This window comes from Pimephales promelas, chromosome 23, assembly GCF_988280905.1.
Source record: "Pimephales promelas chromosome 23, fPimPro1.hap1.1, whole genome shotgun sequence".
NCBI classification, from domain to species: domain Eukaryota; kingdom Metazoa; phylum Chordata; class Actinopteri; order Cypriniformes; family Leuciscidae; genus Pimephales; species Pimephales promelas.
Window position 1 is genome coordinate 15,631,729 of NC_142791.1, and position 26,890 is coordinate 15,658,618.

The 26,890-nt window shown below is 37.3% G+C and overlaps 1 protein-coding gene across 1 annotated transcript in view; it reads left to right on the forward strand.

The window, feature by feature from the left end:
- Nucleotides 1-26,890, forward strand: part of cntfr (ciliary neurotrophic factor receptor) — a 196,000-nt gene that overhangs the window by 130,804 nt on the left and 38,306 nt on the right. Inside the window, exons 4-6 of the mRNA XM_039678155.2 lie at nucleotides 16,660-16,777; nucleotides 21,627-21,793; nucleotides 24,348-24,511. Coding sequence (XP_039534089.2) covers nucleotides 16,660-16,777; nucleotides 21,627-21,793; nucleotides 24,348-24,511 — 449 coding nt within the window. The remainder of the gene's footprint in view (nucleotides 1-16,659; nucleotides 16,778-21,626; nucleotides 21,794-24,347; nucleotides 24,512-26,890) is intronic.

The window sequence follows — 26,890 nt, forward strand, 5'->3', positions numbered from 1 at the left end:
GCAATAATTAGCATTGTCACATTCCATCCCCATCCACAGACCAGAGTGGCGTCTTTTGATTCCCCCTGCACCCTCCCTCCATTCCTTGGCCCAAATTAGAATTGTTACACGCATTGAGAAGTTGCTTTTATGTGTGTGGAAAAGTAACAGAAGAAATGTGGTGAGGTAATCCCCTTTGTGCCTCATTCATTTAAGAGATGTCCGGCTACATTTAGTGCTTTCAGACAGACTTTTTCCTCCCATTCTCTGCCTATTAGTATGCTAGTGCACAACACAATGACAAGCTGGCATTTTCATGGCTGCATTTGTAACATATTCTCCGGAGTTTAAGTTTGAGAGCTCTCTGCATTAAATAAAACTGATCAGTAATATTAGAAGTGTTTAGTTCAATGTGGCAAGCTCTGTTAATGTGGGACAACTGTGCTATTGTATTAATTTAGTAGACCTTTAACCATTGGCCTACCACATTATTATAATCTGTGTGGTTTCATCTGCACAATGTGATTTTTAGTGTCTGGAATGTACGCTAACTTATATTAACATTGAGGCCATGAAGAGTTTTGTTTAAATATTTTTGAAAGAAGTCTTTTTGCTCAACAAAACAGGAATATTGAAATATTTTTACAACTTAAATGAACTGTACAGAACATCAGAACTATTTCTTATTATCAGTGTTGAAAACAGTTTTGTTGCTTAATTCAATATATTTGTGTAAGTTGTTCAGGATTCTTTGATGAAGAAAGTTCTACAGAACAGAATTTTGGGGGGCAAATTTTAACATTGTAAAAGTCTTTACTGTCAGTTTTGATCAATTTAATGCACCCTTGCTGAATAACAGATACATTTATACAACAGCAACAACAAAAACTAAAAACAAACAAAAAAAAACATACTTTTATTTTGCACAACACAACAGTATACATTATTTTATTTATTTTTGTTTTTTGTTTTGCGCAAAAATGGTCCTAGAACTAATTTTCAATACAAGTTGTCCTAATGACAGCACATGTAAAACAATGTTGATTACCACACATAATAATTTAGTAAAATTCAACCATGAAAACAATGCAAGAAAACAAGAAACATTAAAATATATTGTTATTTAAACATTATATGTGTTAACTTGAGACTGGTGTGATAAAAATCCATTCACACACAAATTTTGGCACTAACATAACCCTTACCCAAAACCCTAACCCTAACTCTTGGTCAACTCCATGACGATGTAAAACCAAGAACTTTCACATGATTTGTGGACACCAGTGTGTAAAAATAAACTGACATGGGTTTTTTGTTGGTGTACAGGAGCTAAATACTAGTTTTGATTATGCTACCTTGTATTATTGCGTCTGTCCAATATATTTGAAGTTCACACATTTGGGAATTGCTTGTATTGTATTGATAATCATTAACTCCTGATTAGCTGATTAGCAATTGCATTAATGAAACACAAACTGGATACCAATGATCTTTTACCATTGAATTGTAATTGCTGTTCTTACATTGACTACACATGTTTGTTTTTTGTCCCAGCAATATGTCATCTCAACAATGATTTAAGGTTATGCAAACTGCAGCAATGATTTCTGCTGAATTTATCCCTAGTTTGCTGTCTGTTTACATTGAGTTTTTTTTTTTTTTTTTTTTTTTTTTTTTTTTTTGTATCTGAAGACTGGCGCCTGTTGCCCAGAATAAGACATTGCTAAAACACAGGGGCACACAGTGACTAGATCGTGCCATCAGATAAGCGTAAAGATGTGCAGGCGGTACGGCCCTGGGCGCAGTAATCTCCTAATATCATTAATTATTACATACCGTCATTATGGGGATATAATCCCCCACAAGACTCAATCCTTTCTGAGACACGACAGCGCTGAAATGGAAGCAAGCCCTTCGTTCTTCGTTTGTGATCTAGTTTGATAAGTAATATAAATCATTGTGTCTTAAAACAACTATTTTCTGAGTTATTCCCATCTTTGAAGCTGTTTCTAGTTGTATCATTAAATAATCAACATTTTAGGGCTGGAAAAAACTCTTATTTTTGCTAGTCTGACCTTTTAAGAACCCCACGACTAATAAAGATCAATGAAATAATGTACATAGCCTGAGGACAACATAACTAGAAATTGAAGCAGTTGTAGTGAGTGTTCTAAAAAATAAAGAACAGTTTCAATGGGGCATGTAACTCAATAATCTGACTCTATTAACATTTATAAGGCACTTCTATCATTTGTTTGACAGTTACTGCATTTTAAATTTGCCACAAAAACAGTAATTGTGGTTGTTGTTGTTGTATCCAAATTAAATTGCCTCACAGATGAGAAACAAAAAATGTAGGCAGAATAAATCATTAATAATAAACACTGCAACATTCGATTTGGATTTCTTGGTAACAGATTCAACAGTGCATTCATCCTCATACGTGTATGTCTTTTTATTCTGTTGAACACAAAAGATATCTCGAAAAATTTACTTACAATGAATGTGTTGTTTGGATCCAAATGTCCTTCAAAATATCTACTTTTACTGTATGTTTTGCAGAAGATCGAGATTCATTCATTCTCTCTTTATTACCTGTATAAAAAGTTCAGAGTAAGAACCCTAACGGTCCAAAAAAGTACATGAATAAAAACCTTATTGGTGAATCTATAAAACTTAAATTATGATGTTACAGATGGTTTAGTCTTCTCTCCTGAGACTCGTTAATTGTAAAACTTTATGGCCCAGTTTTATGTGGAAAGCTGTTTTTATTTACTCAAGGCAACTCTTTGAAAAGAGCTTTGTTACATGGGGAAAGGGTAATTGAAATAGCAATGCAACATTTAATAAAAGAAGCAAAATTTTGCTCAGAATAACAAGCTTGAATTTTATAGATTGTTTCCTACTGTCTCTCTTGCTTACCAGTAAACAATATTAGTTATGGGCCAGACACACAGAAGTGCAGAGGCGAATTTGGTTTGATTCCTGTAGAATCTTCAGTCTGCACAAAATTCTCTCTTGATGTTTCTTTCTTAAATTGCATTTTCCAATTTGTAAATGGACCAGATGTCTGCAAGTGAATCTGTCCGACTCTTCGGCGATGGAAGCCGACTGTCTGGAGAACCCAGGTGATTTGTTCTCATTGGGGACGTCGTTGCCATTAATTGAGACAGAGGACTCTGGGTCTGGCTAGCCCATAACTCCAGACCCTAATGAGAATTGCATATTTTGCCCAAATCGCATGCTGCCTCGCTGATCCAAACAGTACTTGGCTTTGTGCATGGTGAGGCAGACTGCAGTGCATTTGTAAGCAGCACATGTTTTAAGACAATGGGTTGTTGTTTTAAACGTTTAAAGTGATACTCCACTTTTTTTTGGAAATAGGCTCATTTTACCACTCCCCCAGAGTTAAAAAATTGACTTTTACCGTTTTCCAACGTACTCCGCCAATTTTCTGATATTTAGAAGAATATCAGTAACCAGACAGTTTCTGGTCTCATTGACTTTCATAGTATATTTTTTTCCTACTATGGAAGTCAATGAAACCAGAAACTGTCTGGTTACTGATATTCTTCTAAATATCAGAAAATCGGCTGAATGTATTCGAAAACGGTAAAACTCGACTGTTTAACTCTGGGGGAGTGGTAAAATGAGCCTATTTCCAAAAAAAGTGGAGTATCCCTTTAAGGTCAGTTGTAGTTCTTGTATACGTCTTTTTTGACTTCAGGTATTAAAGTTTCAAGTTACCTTGTTGCCAAATGTAACAGATGTACAAAAGTGTAGTGTTCACAATGAAATATAAAAATGACACAATGCTACACGAGTAACAGTGTTAAAAAAAATGTGTTTGTTGTAGATATCTTCGCGTAAAATGACATGCTGGATGCGTTGACCAACCCTTTGGACTGAAAGGGTCTCCGGCAACCTCTTGAACTCATTGGGATAGAATGCCTGTATTTGAGAGGATAACATGCTTTGAATACAGATACAAGATGCCATAATCTTATATTGGATTCTTAATAATGTTCCCTATATGTCATGTTCAGCTTATGGACGTCACTGGTGGTTTTAAGCCTTGCTCAGAAATGACTATTTTATAACCTTTCCCTTAATTTTAGTGGCTATCAGTTGTTTGCTTACTTAAACTCATTTCCATATGCATTAGTCTAAAAAATGACACTTGTCAAAATCCTTTCAAAAACAGCAACTTTGTTTTGAGAGGACTGTGGGTGCATGGAAGAGAGGATGCTTAACTCAAAAGGAAGTTTGGGTGCAAGGCGGCTGTGGTGGGGGGAACTCTCTGAAGTCCATTCATGGTCCAGTGAATCAATGGAATTCATTCTCTTTTACGCCTGGAGCGCCCAAAGCAACCCTGGTACACATTCCCAAATGGCCACTGTCTCCCGGCTAAGTGTGTGATTTGTCATTTGGGACGAACCCCAGAATTCTTTGCAATCGAGAATGTAGACTAAGCACAGGATCCTCCGATTTTTGCCCTTTGTGGGAGGGGATGTTTGCATTGGGTCTGAAGCTGGCTTGAAAACCTTTACTTAACTTCATATCCTTTTTTTACAGAAATTACAGACATCTGTTGAACTGTGACTAATTTTCACTTGGCCCAAGCGTGTTCCAAAGTTACAACAGTCCCGATATCTAATTATAAGCAGAGGGATCATTTATGCCGTCGTTGCGGTGCAGAAATTAAGTCTCCGATGTGATTCCTGCAGGGATTCTTGGCTTACCCATCAGAAATGTTAATCTGCCTGATATTTTCACAAGAACACCGCAGAGGAAAATGTCAGTAGAAACGGTAAATATTAAGGGGAACCATTCAACTTAACCTGTCATTTTCCTCTCAAAGAAAATTAGACTGAAATTAGAGAGCACTTTGTGCTCCTGCTGCCCCCATTAGAACTAGTTCCACGCATTTTTTTCTAACCCTTGTATTTTAACTATTCATCTGGCAAGTGTCTTTCTGAGGTGCACCACAACTCTGGGGTTGCCCTTGTTGTAATAGAATCTTTATCCCACAGGTCAGAAGCCCTGGAGCAGACAGACCTATTAAGATTCCGAGTGAAATCAAGGCATTGGATCTCTGGGGAGAAGTGTCCATCTAACAGACTGATAAATTAAGCTGTCAGGCATTGCTTGACAAACACAACCGTGAGGTTTGCAATCCATTTGCACGCCAACATTCGTAAGAACCGCCCATCCTTAAATGATTGCCTGTAATGACACCTTTCTGGGTTTCTTTTTTCCACAACGAGATGAACTCTGTCATGCATTTAAAGCCTTGAATCTATTTCCAAACCTAGGCTGGTATTTTGGACTAATCCCCTCACTAGGACTTCTAATCCCTGGTTTAAACTTTAAACTTTTAACAGTTACTAATTAAACACTGAATGGTAAGTCCTGAGACCAACTTTGTGCCGGGATTAAATTTGCCAGACAGGAACTAAGCTGTCTACAAATACCAATGTGTCGTTGGGCTTTTTTGGCCAAATTACTTTCCTTACGCGCATATTAGAAGCCATTACTTCACCTCACCTCACTGAAGATACATCTTAAACTCTCAGCAACCTTCTCCATTATCTAGCGGACTGATGGGCCAAAACAGGATGAAAACAATCCTGTATACCCATGGATTTCTGAAGCACCCATGTGCTGTTAAATTCCAATTGCTTTAAGGCCTGTCAGACTAGATTACCTTGGTATTTTAAGCTGATTCACTCTCATCCCTGCTCGACCCACATGGCTTTAGATTGTCTTGGTGTACCAATTTTCAGCTCAATTGCTCAGTCTGCTCGCATAATAAGGAGGCTGCAGCCACACTGTACACATCTGCAGGCGTCTAGGGTAGATCTAGGAGGCGAAAAAATCTGCTGGTTTATTGCCCTAAAGCCGGAGTGAGTCTAAGCAAAATCTCTGCTGTCATTTTCAGTGGATCAAACCCAACGGTCCGCGGTTTTCAGTCAAAGAAGGCTTTGCATGAGCAAATTCCTGACTGATCAGAAACAATGGCTAGTGATCAGCAGGGGTAGAGTGAATGTGGGCCAGTGTTTGAGCTTAGTAGTCTCAGGCAGAAACCCAACATCCTCCCCCTCGCAACACCCGTTTTCTCAGTCTTTAACCCCCAGACCACTGCCCCTCCTAACCCAAACCCTAATAGCTGGAGAAGGCTGTATGACAAAAGGAACAAACAGGCATGTAATGCCGCCCGTTCCTTGCGGATGACACGGGGGACAGGAATGTGAAGGGGCTGGAGGTAGAGGAGGGACGTCAGGAAAAAGCAAGGAGCAAAGAGCCGACTGCCAGAGCCCACTGTCAGATTAGAGGCATTAGCATGACTGTGAAATGACAGGGAGCTCCATCCACACAATGAACACCATTTATCCCCTGGCTTTCTTTGGAATATTAGACTTGCCGTCCACCATTACCCACCCTACTGTAGACTGGACCAAACTTCCCAGCTGTTCTTACACCTTCATAAAAAAGGGAAAATGAAGCACTGTTTTGAGGGATTTAGAGGGGAATATATATACATATATATTACAGCTTGATGTTTCATTGAGGTCTATCCATCCTCACCGCTAGATAATCCTTGACTAATTGGAGAGCTCCGAGACATTGGAGATGATATGGTCTGTGAGCTATAGCCGGATGCTCACCTCTATCCTTATTTTATTATATATATATATATATATATATATATATATATATATATATATATATATATATATAGTCAGCAAAACCAGTTGAACACAAATTTTACCAGGTTGGGAGTTGAGCTAGACTGGCTGACAATCAAATTGGCCTGTCTAGGAGATTACCTTTTTTTATGTTGGTATAGTATAAGCTATATTTCTTTAGTTTGTTCAATGCATATGTCATATTTTGGTGATATCCCCTTTCATGCTAATTTTAAAAAGGCTCTGTTGAAGAATGTTAGAGGTTCTCATTTGTGTTAACTTTGCTTCATATGATATGCAGTAGTATTTTTTTTTATTACTAATAGTTTTGAATAAGTGCAAACACATTGCCCAGTGCTCTCGATTAATAACACCCCTGTCAAGACCCATCTATTACAGACACTCTTGTTTCCCAGTAAGGCATGCATGATAATGATTGAACTCTACAAATCACACACACACACACATATATACAGTAAGAGATATTTAACTTCCCTTGCATTTCAGGGTATTGTTAAGATAGAACTAAGAAAAACTCCCAGGAAGAGACACTTTTCTCATGGAAGTCCACCTTGGCTCAAAGACCACCCAAACACTGCTCAGTTCAGGCTTTACTTTGTCCATGCTGTTGTCTACCAGGACAGTCCATTTACCTCTCCCACCCCTCCTTCATCCATCAGCCCGTCCTTCTTTGTTTTTCAGCCACATGTTCAGCGATCATCAGTCTTCCTCCCCACATTTCTGTCAAATTAGCCCCTCATGATGACCCACTTCAGAGGCTAATTCCCCCTTGATGACTTACGCCCCCTCCCTGTCCCCATCAGATATTTGTCTGCAGTATTGGGTTCTTTTGACTGAATGGAAGGAAGAGACAAAAAGAATTGCCTGTGGACACAAGCTTCGAGTTTCAGGACACAAAATCACCATAACGATACTTATTATCATGATCATACAATATTATTCTTGAACTTTGTGTGATGAACATGCTAAAATGTAAGTTATTTTTTCACTGTTAATCTTTCCATCCAGTGTGCTCTCAGTGAGGTGATCATGAGAACCATATCTGTCTGATTCATGAACAAATCAATCAGACTACTGAAAAATTTTGGATTAATTGATTCACTGAAAATATTTGAGTCAAAATAACAATGCTCACACAAACTCACAAAATAGAGCTATAGTGAATGCCAAGGTCCTTAGTGCATAACATCTTAAATGTCTGTCAGTTCTTGTCATAGACTATGGTTTCAGAAGACAAATCATTGCACAATGGGGTCATTTTGAAGCTTGACAGACCCAATAATACCTCAGTGGGATATTCTCAATAAATTCTCCTTTTTTGTTCCAAAGAAGAAAGTTATACAACAAACCCTTTAAGCAGAGGTGTCCAATTCTATTCATGGAGGGCCACCTTCCAGGGGAGTTGAGAGCTAATCTTAATTAAACACACCTGAACAACTAATCTAGGTCTCCAAGATCATTAGAAACTTCCAGGTAGGCATGTTAAAGACTTGCTCTCTGATCGCAGGATTGAACAGCACTACCTTTCAAGAAGGACACAGTATGATAAGTTTTCTTAATTCGTTCTGCTGAATACCAGATACAAAGGAACCTGTAAACCATGATTACAAATGTTTACTTTTAGGTCTAAAATGCTGACTGGTATAATAGAGTATTTTTTGTGCAAGACTGAGTCACATAATGAAGTCCACTTTATCAATTCCAACTTGTCCATTTTAAAATACTGCACTGGGAAGTATTCCTTAAAGGGTTAGTTCACCCAAAAATCTCATTAATGACTCACCCTCATGTCGTTCCAAGCCCGTAAGACCTCCGTTTATCTTCAGAACACAGTTTAAGATATTTTAGATTTGGTCGGAGAGTTTTCTGTCCCTCCATTGAAAATGTGTACTGTATGCTGTCCATGCCCAGAAAGGAAATACAGACATCTTCAAAGTAGTCCATGTGACATCAGTGTGTTAGTTAGAATGTTTTGAAGCATGGAAAATACATTTTGGTCCAAAAATAACAAAAAAAAAAAAATATGACGTTATAAGTGGATATAATATTAGACTGGTTGTTTTGGTCACAAAGGGCTAAAAGGGATGGCTGGTGAAAATGTAGACTCAGATTTGATTTCTGGGAATGCTTCAATTGGTCTGAGCAATTGGTCCGGAAAGGTTTGTCTTTTGGTTTCCTCAGCATCACACAGCTCAGCAGTTAACAAGAGACAATAATAGCAACCATTTTAAAAAGCTGCGGGGACTGTTACATATTGAAGGGGTGGTTTACTGCTTTTTTTCTTTGCACGATTGTGTTTATGGGGTGCAATATAACATGTCTTCGTGTTTTTTTTATTTTTTATTTTTTTTATTATAAGCCTTATTTTTCATAAAATCCACCTTTATTTGAAGCCAGTCTGTCATTTGAACAACCGGTTGACTATCAAACCACTCCATCAGAAACAGGCAATGGGTTCAGTTTGGTTAGTTGGACCGGAGTGTTGTAATTGGCTAAACTGCGTAGTGCATATTGTCCGGAAACTTCACGCCCATTACCTTTACGGGCGAAAGTTGCATTTGATCGGGTCAAATGTACATAATGGTGTCGATACTGCCGTATCAGTATGAGCCAGAATCAGACCCAGAAAGCGGCGATGAAGAGAGTAAAGAAGAAACCTCCCCAAACACGGCTCTTACAAAACGTTTCTGATTGGTAATTTTTTTAATGATTATTATTCTATTCTATTGTACTATTATTATATACGAATTTCGATGCGTTGTTACTTGAAAATGCTACTGCTGCTTGTTAGCTTTTGAGATACTGTTTTCTCCTGATTAAACATTTTATATAACTGAATAAATAACCAATAGCGTTTTTTTAAAGATATTGTTTTATCAATATAATGAACAACCGTTTATCTATTCACAAAACTTAGGTTACTTAGGTTACCATACTGTACACAGATAACAGCAGCTGAAGTTTGATGTTGCGATTACATATTTTAAAAACTTTATACACTTTTGTCTTATACACACAAACTAGCATCAAACTTACTATAAACAAACAGCGTTGGCATTGGTTTACGTTCTTGATCAAATCGAAAAAATCACGTCATAAATTGGAATACAATGGAAAATACGTTTAGAAAAGTAGCACATAATTACGAATCAACACAGTCTCATGAAAATGCGTATCTATACCACAAATGTAATTTCTCGTGGCATACGGCAAAATTGTTTTTTGCGTGCAAATGCTACGCACTAAAAAAACCCTGGGGTAGGTTTAGGGGGGAGCGGGGTGGGGAGTTTGTGCGTATTATACGCCAAAAAGTGCGTATCATATGGACGCGAATAACGCGTACCATATACACGCAAAAATTGTTTTTGAGCGTATAAATGCACGAGAAATGACATTCGTGCTATAGATACGAACTTTCATGAGATCGGGCTCTTACGAATTCAGGTCCTAAATTATTTTTTTCATGGGTTAGAAAATAGTCCAAATCTAGTGACTTGAAGCTGTTGAGAGCTGGTTTACATTACTAGACCACCCTGACCGAACACACGTTGAGTGAAAACAACAGCACCTACCCTGACAAAGCCTTTGAGACCACGCTTTTTTTAAACAAAGTATATATCATGTTGTTTTTTTTTTCAACTTTCACTGTTAGATTGTAAATCCCTCAGACTGTTAACATTCTCAAATGTACTGTCACCATACCATGGTGGATTTTGCTTGTGTGATGCTTTGAAATTAATCTGCTAAACATTGCTGACTGGCTTTTTCCTCTCCCATTTGCTCTGTCTGTCTCTACAGTGTGTCGAAACATATGGTCAAAAGGAGAAATGTTTTACAAACAAAATATAGCATGAGCAAAGTGCTGGCTTGATTTGCTCATGAAATGGGGGAGGGCAAAGACAAACCCTGCCGCTAGCCTTCAGTTGATGCAGTACATACTCATAGGAGATTGATGATTTATTGGCACTTGCGGGAGAACAATTCATTTAGCTGGTCTATAGCAGTGGTCTTCTAGGCCTCACCCTCACTCCGATTCATGCACCTCTGTCGAGGATTTATGGGGCTTTTTTTATATTGGACTTTCGATTAGGATCCGAGGCATAAGATGAATTTGCATGCATGCACAGACGGAGCAAAGCTGTTCCCTGAAAAGATGCCAGCCAGGCACTTTCCGCACAGGACGAGCACTGTGACTAATTTATGATGATGGTTTTGCCTGTTTGAAGACCTCACCCCCCCCCCCCCCCCCCCGAATCCTGATCTTCTAGACAAGATGCAAAAATAAAAGCACAATTCAGGTTAACCAAAATATAGAAAAATAATATGATTCGGAATTTGTAGATAAAAACGAGCACGTCTTTAAAATCCTACTAAAAGTGTGAAAAAAAATGAAAATAAAAATTGAAGAAAGTTGACTTTATTGAACAGCGTGGTGTAACAGGCATTTAGATTTGGTAATGACAGTTTTATAACATATTTGCAATACAGTAATAGAATCTGCAAAGAAGATTCTTAAGAATTTATATCAAAAAAATGGTAACACTTTACAATACGGGTGCACTAATATGCATTAATTCATGCTTGACTAATGCACAGATAATCATGAGTTAATGAATAACTCATGAAGAACTAAACCATTAATTAATGATTACTGCATCAGCAACTAATAAAGAGTCAATATGATTAATAGATTAAGTAAAACATGAATTGCTATTAATTCAGTGTGTTATTGTGTATTAATTCCTTAATAACATATTTTAATAACTAATAATGTAAATTAATGCGTTTTAATTTTTTGAAAAGCTATTCACTTCAACTTCCAGTTGTCTGCTTTAATTAATCATTATCTAATGATTTGCAAAGGTATCATTATGTTGTATGACTTTACTTGTTGGGGCACATCATTATTAACTAGTCATTTAGTAATTGTAGTAATTTGAACATGAATTTGCACTAACAATTAAGTAATTAATCATGTATTAATGCTTATTAGTGTACCTGTATTATCTGAAATTTGAAATACAAGGCCTTGTCTCCTTCTGGTAATTAACATATTAATTCACGCTATTAGTTAAAAAATGAGTTATTATGGAATTAATCCACAATTACATGTTTAATTAATAACAATTCATGTATGAACTAGTACATTAACCTTACAGACTCTTAATTAGTTCTTAATGTGGTAATCATTAATGCATAGCTTAGATAATCATTAGTCACACATTAATTTAGTATTATCTGTGCATTATTTAAGCATGAATTAATGCTTATTAGTACACCCGTATTGTAAAGTGTAACCAAAAATATTTAAAAAAGCTTGCACAGCCCAATTGTTGCATATGTCGTTGATGCTCCGTGTTCAAAAGCAGCTGATTTAGACAAGTAACGTCTAAACGTTCTCCTTTCCACTTTTTTTTTTACATTTTATTTTACTGTTAAGAGGCCTTTGCAACTCAAGCCCCTGCCCCCCTTCCCACACTCCTCTCGCCGCTGCTTCCAATTGCTGAGCACATAGCACACATTCCAGACATGTCATGGAGGGGGGCTCAGAGCCAGCTTTGACAGATCAGCAGTTAGTGATGATAGCGGTGGTCGCCTGGGATTCTCTCGCTCGCCTTTCATGTGGCCTGGCGATTTGACGTTTGTCAAGTGACCCCCGCAACCATGTCTTTCATTGTGCTGGCCTTTTAGTGGCCTCAGATTAGGGAGCAGACAGCCGACAATGCAGGGGGCCGATAGCACAGCCTTTCCTTTTGGGGTTTTGTATGACCAGCTGGATTTGTTGAGTGTGTGAAAGAGTTTACCTGATGCGTCTAGGGTCGTAGACTTGGGTCAGAATCGCACATGATGCTTTCAGCACGTTGAGTGACAAGTAGGATTCGGATTTAAAAGTGGGGTTAAAAGTGGGGGTCACAGGCAAATGTTTTCGTCTGTTTCGTTTAAATTGCATCAATATAGAAAAACAGGACTCCGGATTGTTTTTCACCAGTAAGTGTATTTCGTCTGACAGCTAAATTGCACCTCTTCATTGACTGCAATTATCAGGTTTTATTCCAAATAGTACTGAAGTTTCTCTTTTTTTGTACCAGGAGTTTGGAAGGTATCATTTGCTAGGCCTGTTTATGATATGACAGCACTCTTAAGGGTTATGGCTGCTTAAAGTGAGGTTTTGCTGACCAAACTGAGATCACAGAGGTTGGAAAAAAAAAAAATTGGGCTTATCCCACCCTAGTTTTTCACATTCTTGCATTCAAATGCAATCCAAATACAAAGAGGCCTGGGAAATACAAGAAAAAGAATTTCTCAGTCATGCAGATTAAATCAATCATACACATTATCAATACGGAGGTTATAGCGTTTGTGAGGCAAACAATTTTGAGGCAAGCTGTTCCAACTTTACATAAAGCATGTGCTTTGACAGTGTGGTTTTAGGAATAAATCACTTAATATTCATGGGAAATGAGACAAAATGGGTGAATCTCATATAATCATAGAGATAAATTTGAAATTGTGTTTGCATAATTATTACTATGAAATAAAATTAAGTACAATTTAAAATGAAGTGAAAATAATTTACAATTTAGTATATACACATCATACTGGTTTGTGAGTTCATTTACTCTGAAACTAAAGTATGCGAATTTTAAGTTAAAAATTATTGTCTCACTGACATTATTGGCATTAAAAACAAGACTTTTTTGTAAAAAATGACAATAGTGTCATGGTGCAAAACAACATAAGTAAATTATAAATAAATAAATACTTAATGATCCTACAAAATAGAAAGTTGTATAACTTCATATTTTTTTTCATTTATTTCAATTTTCCAGTGAAAAAAAAAAGAAAAAAACAGACCTTTTTTTGTGAGATGTTACTCAAACTCTAACATTTGAAATAACTTTCCCATTCGTTTCCTACAACGCTAGTGCAATCAAAGTGGCTTAAGTGACACTTTTGTGTAGTTTCTCTACATCTTTGGCTAATGCTGTTCCTTTGGCACTGGTAGATGAAATCACTTGTAAGGAAGAACGCTGCGATATGTCTTTGTTGTTAATTCAACAACATTCTGTCCTACAAAAAGGGGGGAATGAAAGAAAAAAGCATAAAGGCAACAATAGAAGTGTTGCTAGGTTGCAAATTCTCTCAGAAAAGCTTCTTTTGTTTTGCCGCTTTCGCCTTTTTGAGATCTTCCACTGTGCGGATGGCCATGCACTTTCTTTTGGGAAGGGTGGGGAAGTGAAAGGGGAGGGTTCCGGTGTTTTTAGTAGCCAGGGATGAGGTTCCGTGAGCTGTCAGTGTGCCCATTTGTCCCGAGGAGGAGGAAGGCCTCCTGCAGGCCGAACTCTATGGAGGAATGCACTTCCTAAGGAGAAACTGTCTAAGCACTGAGCTAGCAGCTCATGGTAGGAATGTCAGGTCAAACACATCATGCTCTGGACCCCTCCTCTCCTCTAACAAGTGTGCTACTATGTTTTCCCACACAGATCATCTCCAGCATCTTATTGTGGATATTTTAGTCCAGCATTTTCTTCATTTGTATTTCACTTGTTTATTCTAAAAAAAAAAAAAAAATGTGGTGACAATCTATAGGGTGTTCTTGGTGGTTGGTAGACTGTTGCAATGTGGTTGCTGATTGGTCCAATTAAAAAGAGCCCACCTTCAATTCTATCAATATGTTCTAGTGTCTTTATCTGGGTTCCTCGTTCAATGAGTTCACTGGACATGTTTGGACATTTTAGCATCCGCCAAGTTAATCAGCTAAAGCAGGGTTCCCCAAACTCGGTCTTGGAGGGCCACTGTCCCTGCAGAGTTTAGCTCCAACCCTTATCAAATTAACACAGTCTCATCCCAAGACGTCATATAACTGACATCTTGGGACGTCTTTTGACCATGCGTCAACATCCGCCGTTTTAGGGTACCCTTTAAAGGGATAGTTCACTTTGAAATTAATTTTTGATATGTTTTAGCTTACCTCAAGGGCATCCAAGATATAGGTGTCTTTGTTTCCACAGTATTTTCAATTTTGACATTTTTCAGTCAAACCGTTGTTGTCTATCTGGAGGCTAAGGGGGTCCACCAAAAAGCATGCGCAGAGAAGTCAAAATTAAACATGATTTAATGACTCGTAAATGTAAGTACACATTGATGGCCTAAGACACGAAACGAGCGTTTTTTTGTTAGAAAAAGAACAGTATTTATATCGTTTTTACCTCGTGTAATCACAGTGACGTCCAAGTGATCTGAATCAGTTGTGCAATGTCCAACTGAACCGAACTGAATCATTTCAATGTTACGCCGGAAGTGATCGTTTGCGTGTGACGTCACTCAATATTTACACAGAGATTTTGGAAGTTTTACCTTTTACTAAACATATTTAGATGTACCGAAATCGTCTTCTATTGAGGTTTCCCGTATATCTAAATATGTTTAGTAAAAGGTAAAACTTCCGAAATCTCTCTATAAACAAAGAGTGACGTAGGCGCGCAAGCAATCACTTCCGGCGCATGCGCAGACCGAAGCGCCCGTGCCGTCAGATAATTTTGTCATTGCTATGATTACGCGAGGTAAAAATGATATAAATACTGTTCGTTTTCTCACACAAACCGCTCGTTTCGTGTCTAAGGCCATCAATGTGTACTTAAATTTACGAGTGCTTAAATTATGTTTAATCTTGACTTCTCTGTGCATTCTTTTTGGTGGACCCCCTTAGCCTCCAGTGTATGACTGATAGACAACGGTTTGACTGAAAAATGTCAAAATTGAAAATACTGTGGAAACAAAAACACCTACATCTTGGATGCCCTTGAGCTAAGCTAAAACATATCATAAATTAATTTCAAAGTGAACTATCCCTTTAACGTCAGTTACATGACGATCCTGGGACGTCATACAACTGACGCTTTACCTTTAACGTCAGTTAGGTGACGGGGTAGGTTTAGGTCTGGGGTAGGGTTAGGATCCGATAACATCATCTAACCGACGTTAAAGGGTACCCTAAAACGGTGGATGTTGACGTATGGTCAAAAGACGTCCCAATACGTCAGTTATATGACGTCTTGGGATGAGACTGCGCTGATCAAACACACCTGAGCAAGCTAATCAAGTTCTTCAGAATCACTAGAATCTCACAGGTAGGTGTGTTTGATCAGGGTTGGAGCTAAACTCTGCAAGGACAGTGGCCCTCCAGGACAGAGTTTGGGGAACCCTGATCTAAAGTATCAGTACATTCATGTCTGTTACACAAAAAAAAGCACAAAGTTCCAAATGTAAGTTCGAGTACTTAAGCGAGCTCCGCTAATAAGATTGCACAGAAAAAGTCTTAAAGTCCCTTCCAAATGTTCTTCAGTCAGTGCCTTTTATATTAGGCCTTGAGAGCTCTGCAAGTTCCCATAAGGGCAAAGAAAACAGAAATCTCCAAGTCAGCCTCGTTACAATCACGTAAGGAACGAACCTGTGTGAGTGTACAGCTTAGCGTGATGTTTAGCGCAATGAAAACTCAAAGGGGAGCCCAGAGGTGAGCCTTCGAAGCGGTTTTGTTTCTTCTTGGCTCTAGTTTGTCAGGCCCCCAGGGGCCAATGGAGATGAGGAAGGAGAAGGCGGCGCTCGGCAGTCAGCAGAGCTTAAATCACTCTCCATTTCACATACAGGACCACATGGGAAGGGGTAATAGTATGCGTAACCCTGGCAACCGGTCCAAGTCATCAGTTTCAATTCTTGCAGTGGTAGGTACGGTCCAGTGGCGCTGTAAGAAAGGACCCTAATCTGGAAGGAGGGCATGGGCGGTTATTACATTTCCTTTCCCACTTGATGCTTGGAATGGGGGAGGTTCAAGGGGTTACACAGCCAAAAGAGCAGGGGATGTCGTAAAAGCCTCCTGGGACTTGTATTTTTGGCCACTGATGGATTTCTGAAGGTGTTGTTGCTGACAAAGTACTTACATTTCCCTCCCCTTCTGCTTTTTTTTTCACAGTTCTTCCAAAGGAACCGCAGGTGACGTGTCGGTCAAACACATACCCCAAAGGCTTCTACTGCAGTTGGCACCTTCAGCATCCGACGTTCATCCCTACGGACTTCGAAGTCAACGTCCAGTAAGATGTTTTCTTGTCTGCCTTTTCTTTTTGTGTGCAACTCCATCCGTCAAACCCTCGCTTCCCGATCAGCCCCGACTTCCTTCCGTTTGCCTCTCGCTCCGTCTGTCATGTCATGCCCTCTCGTGTTCGGCAGAGGCTTTGAGACGCATTGAGCTCATCTGAATCAGTGATCTATGCAGTCAGACCCTGTCTGCTGAGAGCTGATTAGGCCTGTCTGAGTCTGAATGCTGGAACTCAAGGCAGTATAAGTGGACTCTCAATTGAATGCCCCTGCGGATAACGCTGCACAGATTCAGTTCTCTTTCTCTCAACCCCTCTCTCTCTCTCTCTCTCTCCTTCTGTCCACATCTGGACAACCATAAGGCAGCTTTATGGGAAGCGTCTGACTCTACACTATACACTACTTACTATTTCTAATGAGATTACTAATCTTAGTTTTAAATGGCTAAATATAATAATTCAATTATTTAAGGGTGTATAATCAGTGTACTGTATACGGGACTTTTGAAACACATAAACAATTAAATTGTTCTAATATAAGAAGACATATCTCATCGGAATCATATTAACATGTTTCCATACGCCCGTTCAACCGTGTACACGTCTGATCTTGGAAGCTAAGCAAGGTTTGACTTGGTTAATGCTTGGATAGGAGACCAACTGGGAATATGTGAACCTGATTTCAGCAAGTACAACAGGTTCATCAATCAACATATTTGTTGATCAACAACATTCCATTCAACCAATCCGATTTGAGGGACAAGTTTACAGTTTATGTCAAGTTTAGGCTTACAACCAGGCCAAGACGTCATCTAACTGACGTCTTGGGACGTCTTGTGACGTTATCCGATCCTAACCTTACCCCAGACCTAAACCTACCCCTAAACCTACCCCGTCACCTAACCGACATTAAAGATAAAGCGTCAGTTGCATGACGGCCCGGGATCGTCATGTAACCGACGTTTAAAGGTGGATGTTGACGTATGGTCAAAAGACGTCTCAAGACGTCAGTTATATGACTTCTTGGGATGAGACTGTGTTACCTTTAACGTCAGTTAGATGACACTATCTAACCCTAACCCTACCCCAGACCTAAACCTACCCGCGTCATCTTACTGACGCTAAAGTTAAAGCGTCAGTTAGATGACGCCCTAGGATAGCGTCATGTAACTGATGTTAAAGGGTGCCCTAAAACGTCAGATGTTGACGTATGGTCAAAAGCGTCAGTTAGATGACATCTTTGGATGAGAATGTGTTGACCAGGCTTAGGTGTGTCTACATAAGTGTCATTCACAGATCATTTCCCTCTGATTATAGGGATAAGTTAAGGGTAGAGTTAAGTTTAAGGGTTAGGAGTACATTTTCGGTCAGGAATGTTATTCCAGAATCAAAAAAAATATGGCAAAATCACAGTGATCATGGGAATAACAGGTAATGTAAGCTTAGTCCTGCAATGGATAAAACATTAATAAAAGCATAATTCAAAATGGAAGTTAATACCCTAATTACATACTATATAATAACATTTTATTATAGTGTTTCAGATTTTTGTTAATATAGTTTAGCCAATAGTTTACATTTGTACCTGCCCTGCCAACATTTCCAATGGTCTCGCCACAAGAGAATTATTTCAGTTTTAATGGAATATATTTACATTTGTCAGCATGGAAAAAAATACACTACAGTTCAAAATTTTGGAATAACTAAGATTTTTTATTTTTTTTTGTGACACTTCAGCAAGGAATAAATTACCTTTTGAAATATTCACTGAACATACATTGGTAAAAATGTATTTTACAGTCTCCTACACGTATAGTTACTAGTAATAACTGTTAATTAATCATAATTACATCCAACTGACCTTAAACCAAACCCTATTCCTAAACCTAACCCTACTGTAAGTACTTTGCAAATTAATATTACTCAAAACTTTCATTTATAACACATGTACAAATAAATATCTTGTTGAGCTGAGAAATGAATCAAAAGAAATTAAAAAAAAAAGTTTTCAGTGGCTAATGTATCTGATTTTGATTATAAATACCCACTAATCCAAAGGAACTAAGTGGTTGACTAAAGTGGACTTTATTAAAAAGGCATTGTCCTTTTTTCACCTCTATTAATAACTACTTAATAATCCATTAAGTATCATAAAGTGTGCAGTTTAGGTCATTATACAAGAACATAATGTCAGGACTAGACATTATCTACATGACAAGTGATTTATGAATGAAAATTGGCTGCAATGTTTGCGAAGTATAACCTCAATAAACCCAGAAAATGATTTCTGCAATGCACATGCAGAGCTAATATCAGGAGGTTTAAAGGTCAGCCACAAGGCCTCTGCCCAGACGGTACCCTGGGGGCAAGCAAATGGCAGCCCCTAATTTAACATATCTGCTGTTCTCTTGTCATGCGGTATCACTGCAAAACATCAAAATTGAATAATAATGTTTGTTTCATCCGGAAATTATGGACATTTATTCCATACAACAATAACATAGTGTTGCTGTTAAAGGAATAGCTCAACCAAAAATGAAAATTCTGTCATCATTTACTCACCCACTAAACCAATGATGTTTTCATCAGTTATGACGATAACAAAATGATTTAATTGACGCACAGTTTTTTTTTTTTTTTTTTTTTTTTTTTATGACGATAACGTTTAACGACTAGGTAAAAATAGCTCTAAGGTAACTAAAATATGATGAGACGCTTTCGAGTTTTCGTTGAGGAGACGAGACGGAACGAAAATTATTATAAGTCTGCCTGTTTTGCGTGAAATATGTTTGTATTGAGCTTTGGTTGTATTGAGCTTTGTATTGAGCAGTTTGGTCTTGTTTTAAAGAAAACAATCAGCAGATTATTAATGAAGTGAAAGGACTTCAAAGAATTAAAGTATGATAAAGTTATTGAAGTTATAATTATAGTAAATCAAATATACTTTATTAATATGTATATTTTGCAAAATATTTTTTTACTATAAAATTACTATAAAATGAAAGCTATATATCTAACCAAGTTGTGTTCCAAATTTAAAGTTGATATCACAAAAATTGAAGTTCCCATGAGATTTTGTTTAGGCGTTATACCAAATATAGCCACCGGGTGCTATTGAATTTAATTGTATGCATTCTGCCATAACAAATTAATAAATTTCTATGCAAATATCACTTCTGTCACTAAATATGGAACCTTGAGACTCAGACCTTTCTGACAATATGTGTTTTGTCAAGATTAGAAAAGGCTTTGATAATAAATTATGAAAGATGATGCCCAAAAGGGGAGGGGCCTAATAAAAAAAAATTATATGGTAACTATTCAATTTCAAAACGGTTTTCACAGGATGAATTCTGAGTTCGTAAACTTTCACATGATACCTAATTTATGATAACTACTAAAATATGTGATGTGTGTATATATATATATATATATATATATATATATATATATATATATATATATATATATATATATATATAATACTTTTTAGGGGACTTCTTACCTTACTTTTTAAAATATAATTTTATCTTTTTTTATTGACAACTACTAATTATATATTATTATAAACTTTCACATGATACCTAATTTATGATAACTACTAAAATATGTGATGTGTATATTATATTATTATGAACTTTTAGCACTAAAAAACAAAGTTTCAATTATTAAAAGTGTGTGCGGCGACTTTTTGTGACAAAGGTCTGAAACTCCTGTAATGACGTCAATTTTTTGAGGCGCAATCTTGTCATAAATTCATATATTACTGTTCATTCATAACTTGTAAGAAAAAAACAGTGCTAAAATATCTATTTAGTTGTCTTAGACTTTTCCAACGATATATAATTTGTCATGACTAGATTAGGATTTAATAGTAATATAGTGAAGTAAATTTAGCTTGCCCGTATACGGGCAAGTGACAAGGGGTTAAACTATTCCTTTATTACTGTTATAATTGGTGAAAATAGCATCTAATATTCAGGGGTAAAACTATAACTTGAAATATGGGGATAAAAGGTTTCTGCCCAATGTGACGATGAAGTACATAGCAATGAAAGAACTGCATCTCCATCAACAAGAAAGTCTAGTTTATTATGCAAAGGTTTTAAGGTTTTAATGTTTTATGAATTGCAACACTTGCTAAACCTGTCAAACCTAAGCCCATTTCCAGTACTTTTTAACCAAAATTAATTTGTTAAAGACTACTTTTTTTTTCTTTTACTAAAATTGAATAAAAAATATAGTAAAATTTTAGTAAAAAAAAAAAAAAAAAAAAACCTTTTGTGTTTTCCTCGACTAAAACTATTAAGTTTATAAGTGACTAAAATGTGACTAGAACTTTAAAGCATTTTCGTCCTTAAGACTAAGACTAAAACTAAAAGGGCTGCCAAAAACAACACTGTTCTAAACTTATACTTATTGTGCAAAACAAAGAAAATATATTTTTGAAGAATGTGGGGAACCAAAACCTTTCTAGTCCCCACTGACCTCCATAATATATATTATGGAGGTCAGTGGGGACTAGAAAGGTTTTGCTGAACAGTTGCTGGTCCCCACTGATTTCCATAGTATAATATATATATATATATATATATATATATATATATATATATATATATATATATATATATATATATATGTTTTTAAACTGTGGAATTCAGTGGGGACCAGCAACTGTTTGGTTACCCATATTCTTCAAAGCATGTTTTATACCACTTGAAATTGTGGGCTTCACTTTCCCCTTTTGAGGACTAGTTTATGTAAAATATGTGGTCTTTTACACCTACATGAGGTGGTCAGGATGCAAGACTTCAATAGAAGATGACATTTTCTTTACATTTTTCAGACACAACCAGAGGCCCTTGGAGGTGACGAGGGATGAAGTTCATAAGAACAGGTGTCACGTGAAGTTTCCAGAACTTTTCTCCAGCTATCCTTACCGGGTCAACGTTACAGCAGTGAACTCGCTGGGTCGAGCTTCCACCGCAATCAGCTTTGAAGAGTCTTCAATAGGTACACTTTATATTACTATAAACAGTCAATTCTATGTGTCGTTTAACCGACAGACGCCATCTTGAAGTCATTTACAAGTCGTTTTGATGGAAACGCATTAAAATGCTTGAAAAAAAAAATCACACCCAGAGTTGTTTAGAAAATTCCTATTCGCTATTAACCTTGGTTGATTTACTGGTGATGAGCAAACAGATCTGGACAAAACATCTAGCTCAAATTTCCCAAACACTCTGGTAACCTGCAATCACCTCTTTTACTAAAATAACAACACCAATGCAGACCAACAGAGGTGAAGAAAATATATCTGATGTATTGGTTGTTTGTTGGTGGTGTTTGTTGAAGTGGCTTCTGGCAACTAAATAGAATACTTACATGCATGACTACATGTGTGCTTGATAGTAATAAAAATGCTAATGCCGTCTGGATCACTGGATTGACTCCGGAAATATTTTCCCTCTGGTTCTAGAGTATATTTTATGGAAAACGGAATGCATTTCATATGCAACAGCGATTTGATATCATTTGAAAAAGGAACTTATGATTAGCATACATTTCAGTGACAAGTAGGGAACATATTGATGGAAGTTTCAAAGAAATAAATGGCGTTACAATGGAGCAACTACAAAGTAAATGAGAACTAAATGGAATGTACAGCTACACTGTAAAAAAAATGTCTTAATCAGTATTTTTCTATTAAAAATATTAAAATGCATGATATATATGACTTTTCCTACTCCATTGCTACATTTTCCCTCACATGTTTTAAGCAAAAATATAACCAGATTTTAGTGAGGTTTGTACAAAACAAGGTAAAAAAAGAAGAATATGCTTCTAAAGTGAGTAATTTATCTTGTGTACAGGACGTTTAGATATTTCACAGGGGGAAAAGATTACTGATTAAGAAAATGAATTTTTGCAGTCTAGCCCTCCCTCCTAGCATGCCAAGACGTAAAAAAAAATAATTAGCATCCGAATAGCTGACATCTAAACAACATCAACAGTGTTTGAAAGTCGTAAAGAGTGTTTCGCTCAAGCCAGGTCAAGGCCTGAGCTGTAAATCCTGAACCCACTATGTGCCTGCTATGAATAGCAAAGGGAACGGGGCTCAGAAACATCTCTTTGTCCTTGTGTGTATGTGTTTGTGTGTGCGTGAAGCTAAAACCGCAGTGCAAACAGAATGATCCTTGGACGCCGCAGCTTGAGAAGAAGAGAAAGACCACTCTGTTGCTCTTCGCTTATTTCCCATAAACCTCAGGATCTCCTCATATTCAGGGGACGCCTTCGCTCAAAAGACATCTCGAGAAATGTCACAGTGTGGCTTCTTTAAAAGACGTGTGTGTCATGTCAAACCGATTTTCTGCTCAGAGGGATGAGCTGGGGATCATAAAGAGGAAATCTCAACACTATTCATCATTCATCTCTTTTTCCATTGTAGTGTTTTGCTAGTGGCATTCGTCATGAGTGCTTCTTTCTGTTTAGTCTTTAAAAATGTGTTCTTGTTGTACTGATCCTTGTCAAAGCTCATTTATCATTAGCATCTCAACATTTGAGGCAGTTTCACACTTCCAAACTATGTTAAATGAGTAGTTCACAACTTGCTAAACTTATATGACTTATTCAACTTGATTAACTTCTAATAAAGGCTAAATGAGAAATTTAGCACAATGTTCAAGCTTCTCTTTTCCATAATGAAGGCATAGGGGCTGTCAAGCTTAAAAAAAGACAAAGTTCCCTTTTGAAGGGAACTCAACAATACGTCGAATGACGCTATGGGGGGAACGCCTCAGAGCGTCATTCGACATATTGTCTCGTTCCCTGTTCTCAGGGAACATAGGTTACAGTCGTAACCTGAGACATTTTCGAGATACTCATAAGCAAGACATTATATAGGCACAATCTATATTCTGGAGGTTTTCAGACAGGGTTTTATTAATATCATTCACCTGGTTTTTATGTTAGTCCTAAGAACATTGTGATTTTGTTTCTTCTTTTTTTCTGGATTTTGACAAGTTTTCCTGATTAAAAAAAAACTAAAATCCCTTCTATAAAATAAATAAACACATTAAAAATTAACTAAGATGAGAAGCACTTATTTTGAACCTGGCTTTTCATATTCTTGTTCTGGAGATGTATGAAAGTTCATGCATATTTAATGAGATCATTTGCATACTTTGACAATATTTTGAAAAACAACTGTTTTAAAGTACTGTGAAATGTATTCGTTAAAATGTGTGTCCTATTCAACTGTATTACTTGCAGTAAACCATATCATTCTGTGAGAAAAAGGATAAAATACATTTTTGCATTTTCAAACTAATTCTGTTACGAGATCCCCAAAAAAACATTTGATGCCAATTGGTGTCAATTACGTCAAACCTGTCGAGACAAGTTTTTGTATGTGACTCATTGGAATATGACCATGTGTGAAAACGATTTCCACAGAAGTAAGAAATGAAATTCTGATGACAGAATTGATTTGAGGGGATTTATTCCTTCAAAATGTGATACCTTTGATAGGCCATGAGCTTACATCGACGTCTCTTTGGTCCAACAGTGAAACCTGACCCCCCTGAGAAGGTGGTGGCCAAACCCATAGCCAACAATGCACGAAGACTAGAGGTGACCTGGAACAGTCCCACTACGTGGCCCGATGTGGATACCTTCCCTCTGAAGTACTTTCTGCGCTACCGACCACTCATCCGAGACCTGTGGCAGCACGTAAGTGTGGACCAACACTGCTGTAGCTTCTTGTCCATCTTCGTTGCATCTTTAACATTTATGCTGAGCACATATGCTGTGTGAACTCTAGCTTTATAATGATAGCATTTTCATGGTATTTTGGGCAAGTCTTGCTGGATAACTAACAAGCTCCAGCTAGTTAAATTATTTCAACAAGCCAGTTGTCTGTGGCTCAGAATCCCACAAGCCAAGCTCACCTGCTATGTTAGCCTTTTCTGCAAGGTTTTGTAGACATGTTTCGTTTTATTTTTTTGCAAGAATACAGCATCCTTTGGGGTCAAAGTGGGCTGGTGTGATTGGGTTCCATTGTCAGATCTCTGCATGAGTCCAACTGTGTCCCTTGTGCTCTACAGAATGAGACCAGACATGTTCTTTAGAAAATGATTTGCTCACTAAGACGTCAATCAGAGTTTTAAAGGCAGCTGAAAGTAGGTGATTTATAACCCATAGTTTCATTTGTTGCCATACTGCTGAATGAGAGCATGTTACACCAGCCAGTCAAATACTATTTCTTAAGAAGCCCCTTGGGATTCATAAATTTATTCCTCTTACATATCAAGGCTGAAAGTAGATGTTGCGTCATGCTTATTTCCATTAAGCTCTTTAAGTAGATGAGCACATCTTACTCTATAATCTAGTTACTGCCTCGCACAAGAAAATTGAGTGTTTCAGAGCTACTTCAAAATGTTTTTTTGTCTTCAAATGTGCTTTTTTTTTTTTTTTTTTTTTTTTGGTGAGAAATATTAAGTTAAACTACCTGCTCTGGATGAATGGGATGTGCAGTTCAGAAGTATTTTGTCACGATACTGGAACTTCTGACTTCAGCTTGAAAAATGTCAATATTCAGTACAATTTTTGATAGCATGGGGAATATTTCCACAACATTAAAGGCATAAAATCTGAACAGTATCTAAGTAATAATTTTGGGCCCAGGGCTTGACATTAACACCCGCCAAATGTGGGTGGGTTCCACTTTGGCAGGTTGAATTGTACATAATATTTCTATTTTTCAATTGTAGTCTTTTAAAATGACATCTGAAAATAATAAACTGAGTGCTATGTAGTTGTCAAAAATATCGATTTCTCGCTCTGGAGTTACACACAAACCCTCCTATCCTCACTCACTCGCTTAAAGGCACACTATGTAGAATTTGTGTTTTTGTCAAACAGCGACCCCTATAGTGACTTTGGAATACTTGCACTGTCGTAAATAGCTAGCAAATATGTGGAAATTATTGGACTGGTCTAATTCTCAATAATGGATGAATGAACAGCATCGTAAAAAAAAAAATGGCATACTACAAGCAAGCGCAACAACATACAACATAGAACGCAAACAACTTTAGAAATAAGAGATTTACTTACAATTTCATCATTAAGATCGCCATGTCATCATCGCTTTTGCATCCAGTGCTGCTTTTTAGATTGCGCCAACTTGTGAAAGCCTGACCGAGTGGATCTCTTGTCCGGTTCCTCATGCGGTCATTATCTTTTCCTTTTCCTAGTCTCTTCTGACCACGTTTTCCATCATTGAGTATTATGTCTGAAATGCACGCAAGTCTTTGTGCTTCATATGTTGTTGTTGATATGTGTGACGTCGTTGCTGTAAAGCATGCCGTGATTCTCGTGAGATTTGTCGGGGGCGCTCCTCTCAAACTTGCATTGCCCCTCCAAGCTTTACTATGAGGATGATTTGACCTAATATAAGTTTGTTTACCACCGGAATGACTGTGAAACAGTTGTATTAAGGTACAATTCTTGCATAGTGTGCCTTAAATCTGCTCCGGATGAATATTGTTGGTTACAGGGTTTGAATTTTGGCTTGGGATTGCGTGTATTGCAAATCATTTTACTCATTCCCGCATATGTTATGCTCACACCCAATGTGGATGCACATAAAGCCGCCTCTCAGTACTAAATTAAGTTATTGTCCGCTGCTTATTGCACTTAAAAAGTCAAATACACACAAAATAATGTCAAAATGCCCAGTTGGCGAGTATCCACATGAACACAGTCAGTTATGTTTTAAGTGAACGTAAACAGTTGAGAAAGAAAACTTACTTGTAACAGTATAAGGGATCCATATGTCAGGTCTTAAAGTGACAGTATCCTAATATACCTGATACCAAATTATAATATTAAAAACATCTATATGGGACTTTTTCCCCATGGTATCGATGTCAAAATACCTGTTCGTGGCCATTTTTTTCAAAATGTTTTCTTATCAACTGAAACTCTGCTGAATTATTGAAATGTATTGATTTAAATAGGACTTCACATGGGAATTTTTGCTCTCCTCTTCTATCTACCTGTGCTTGCAAACACCAGCTAGTGTAACCGTAGTCATAGATGATGTCA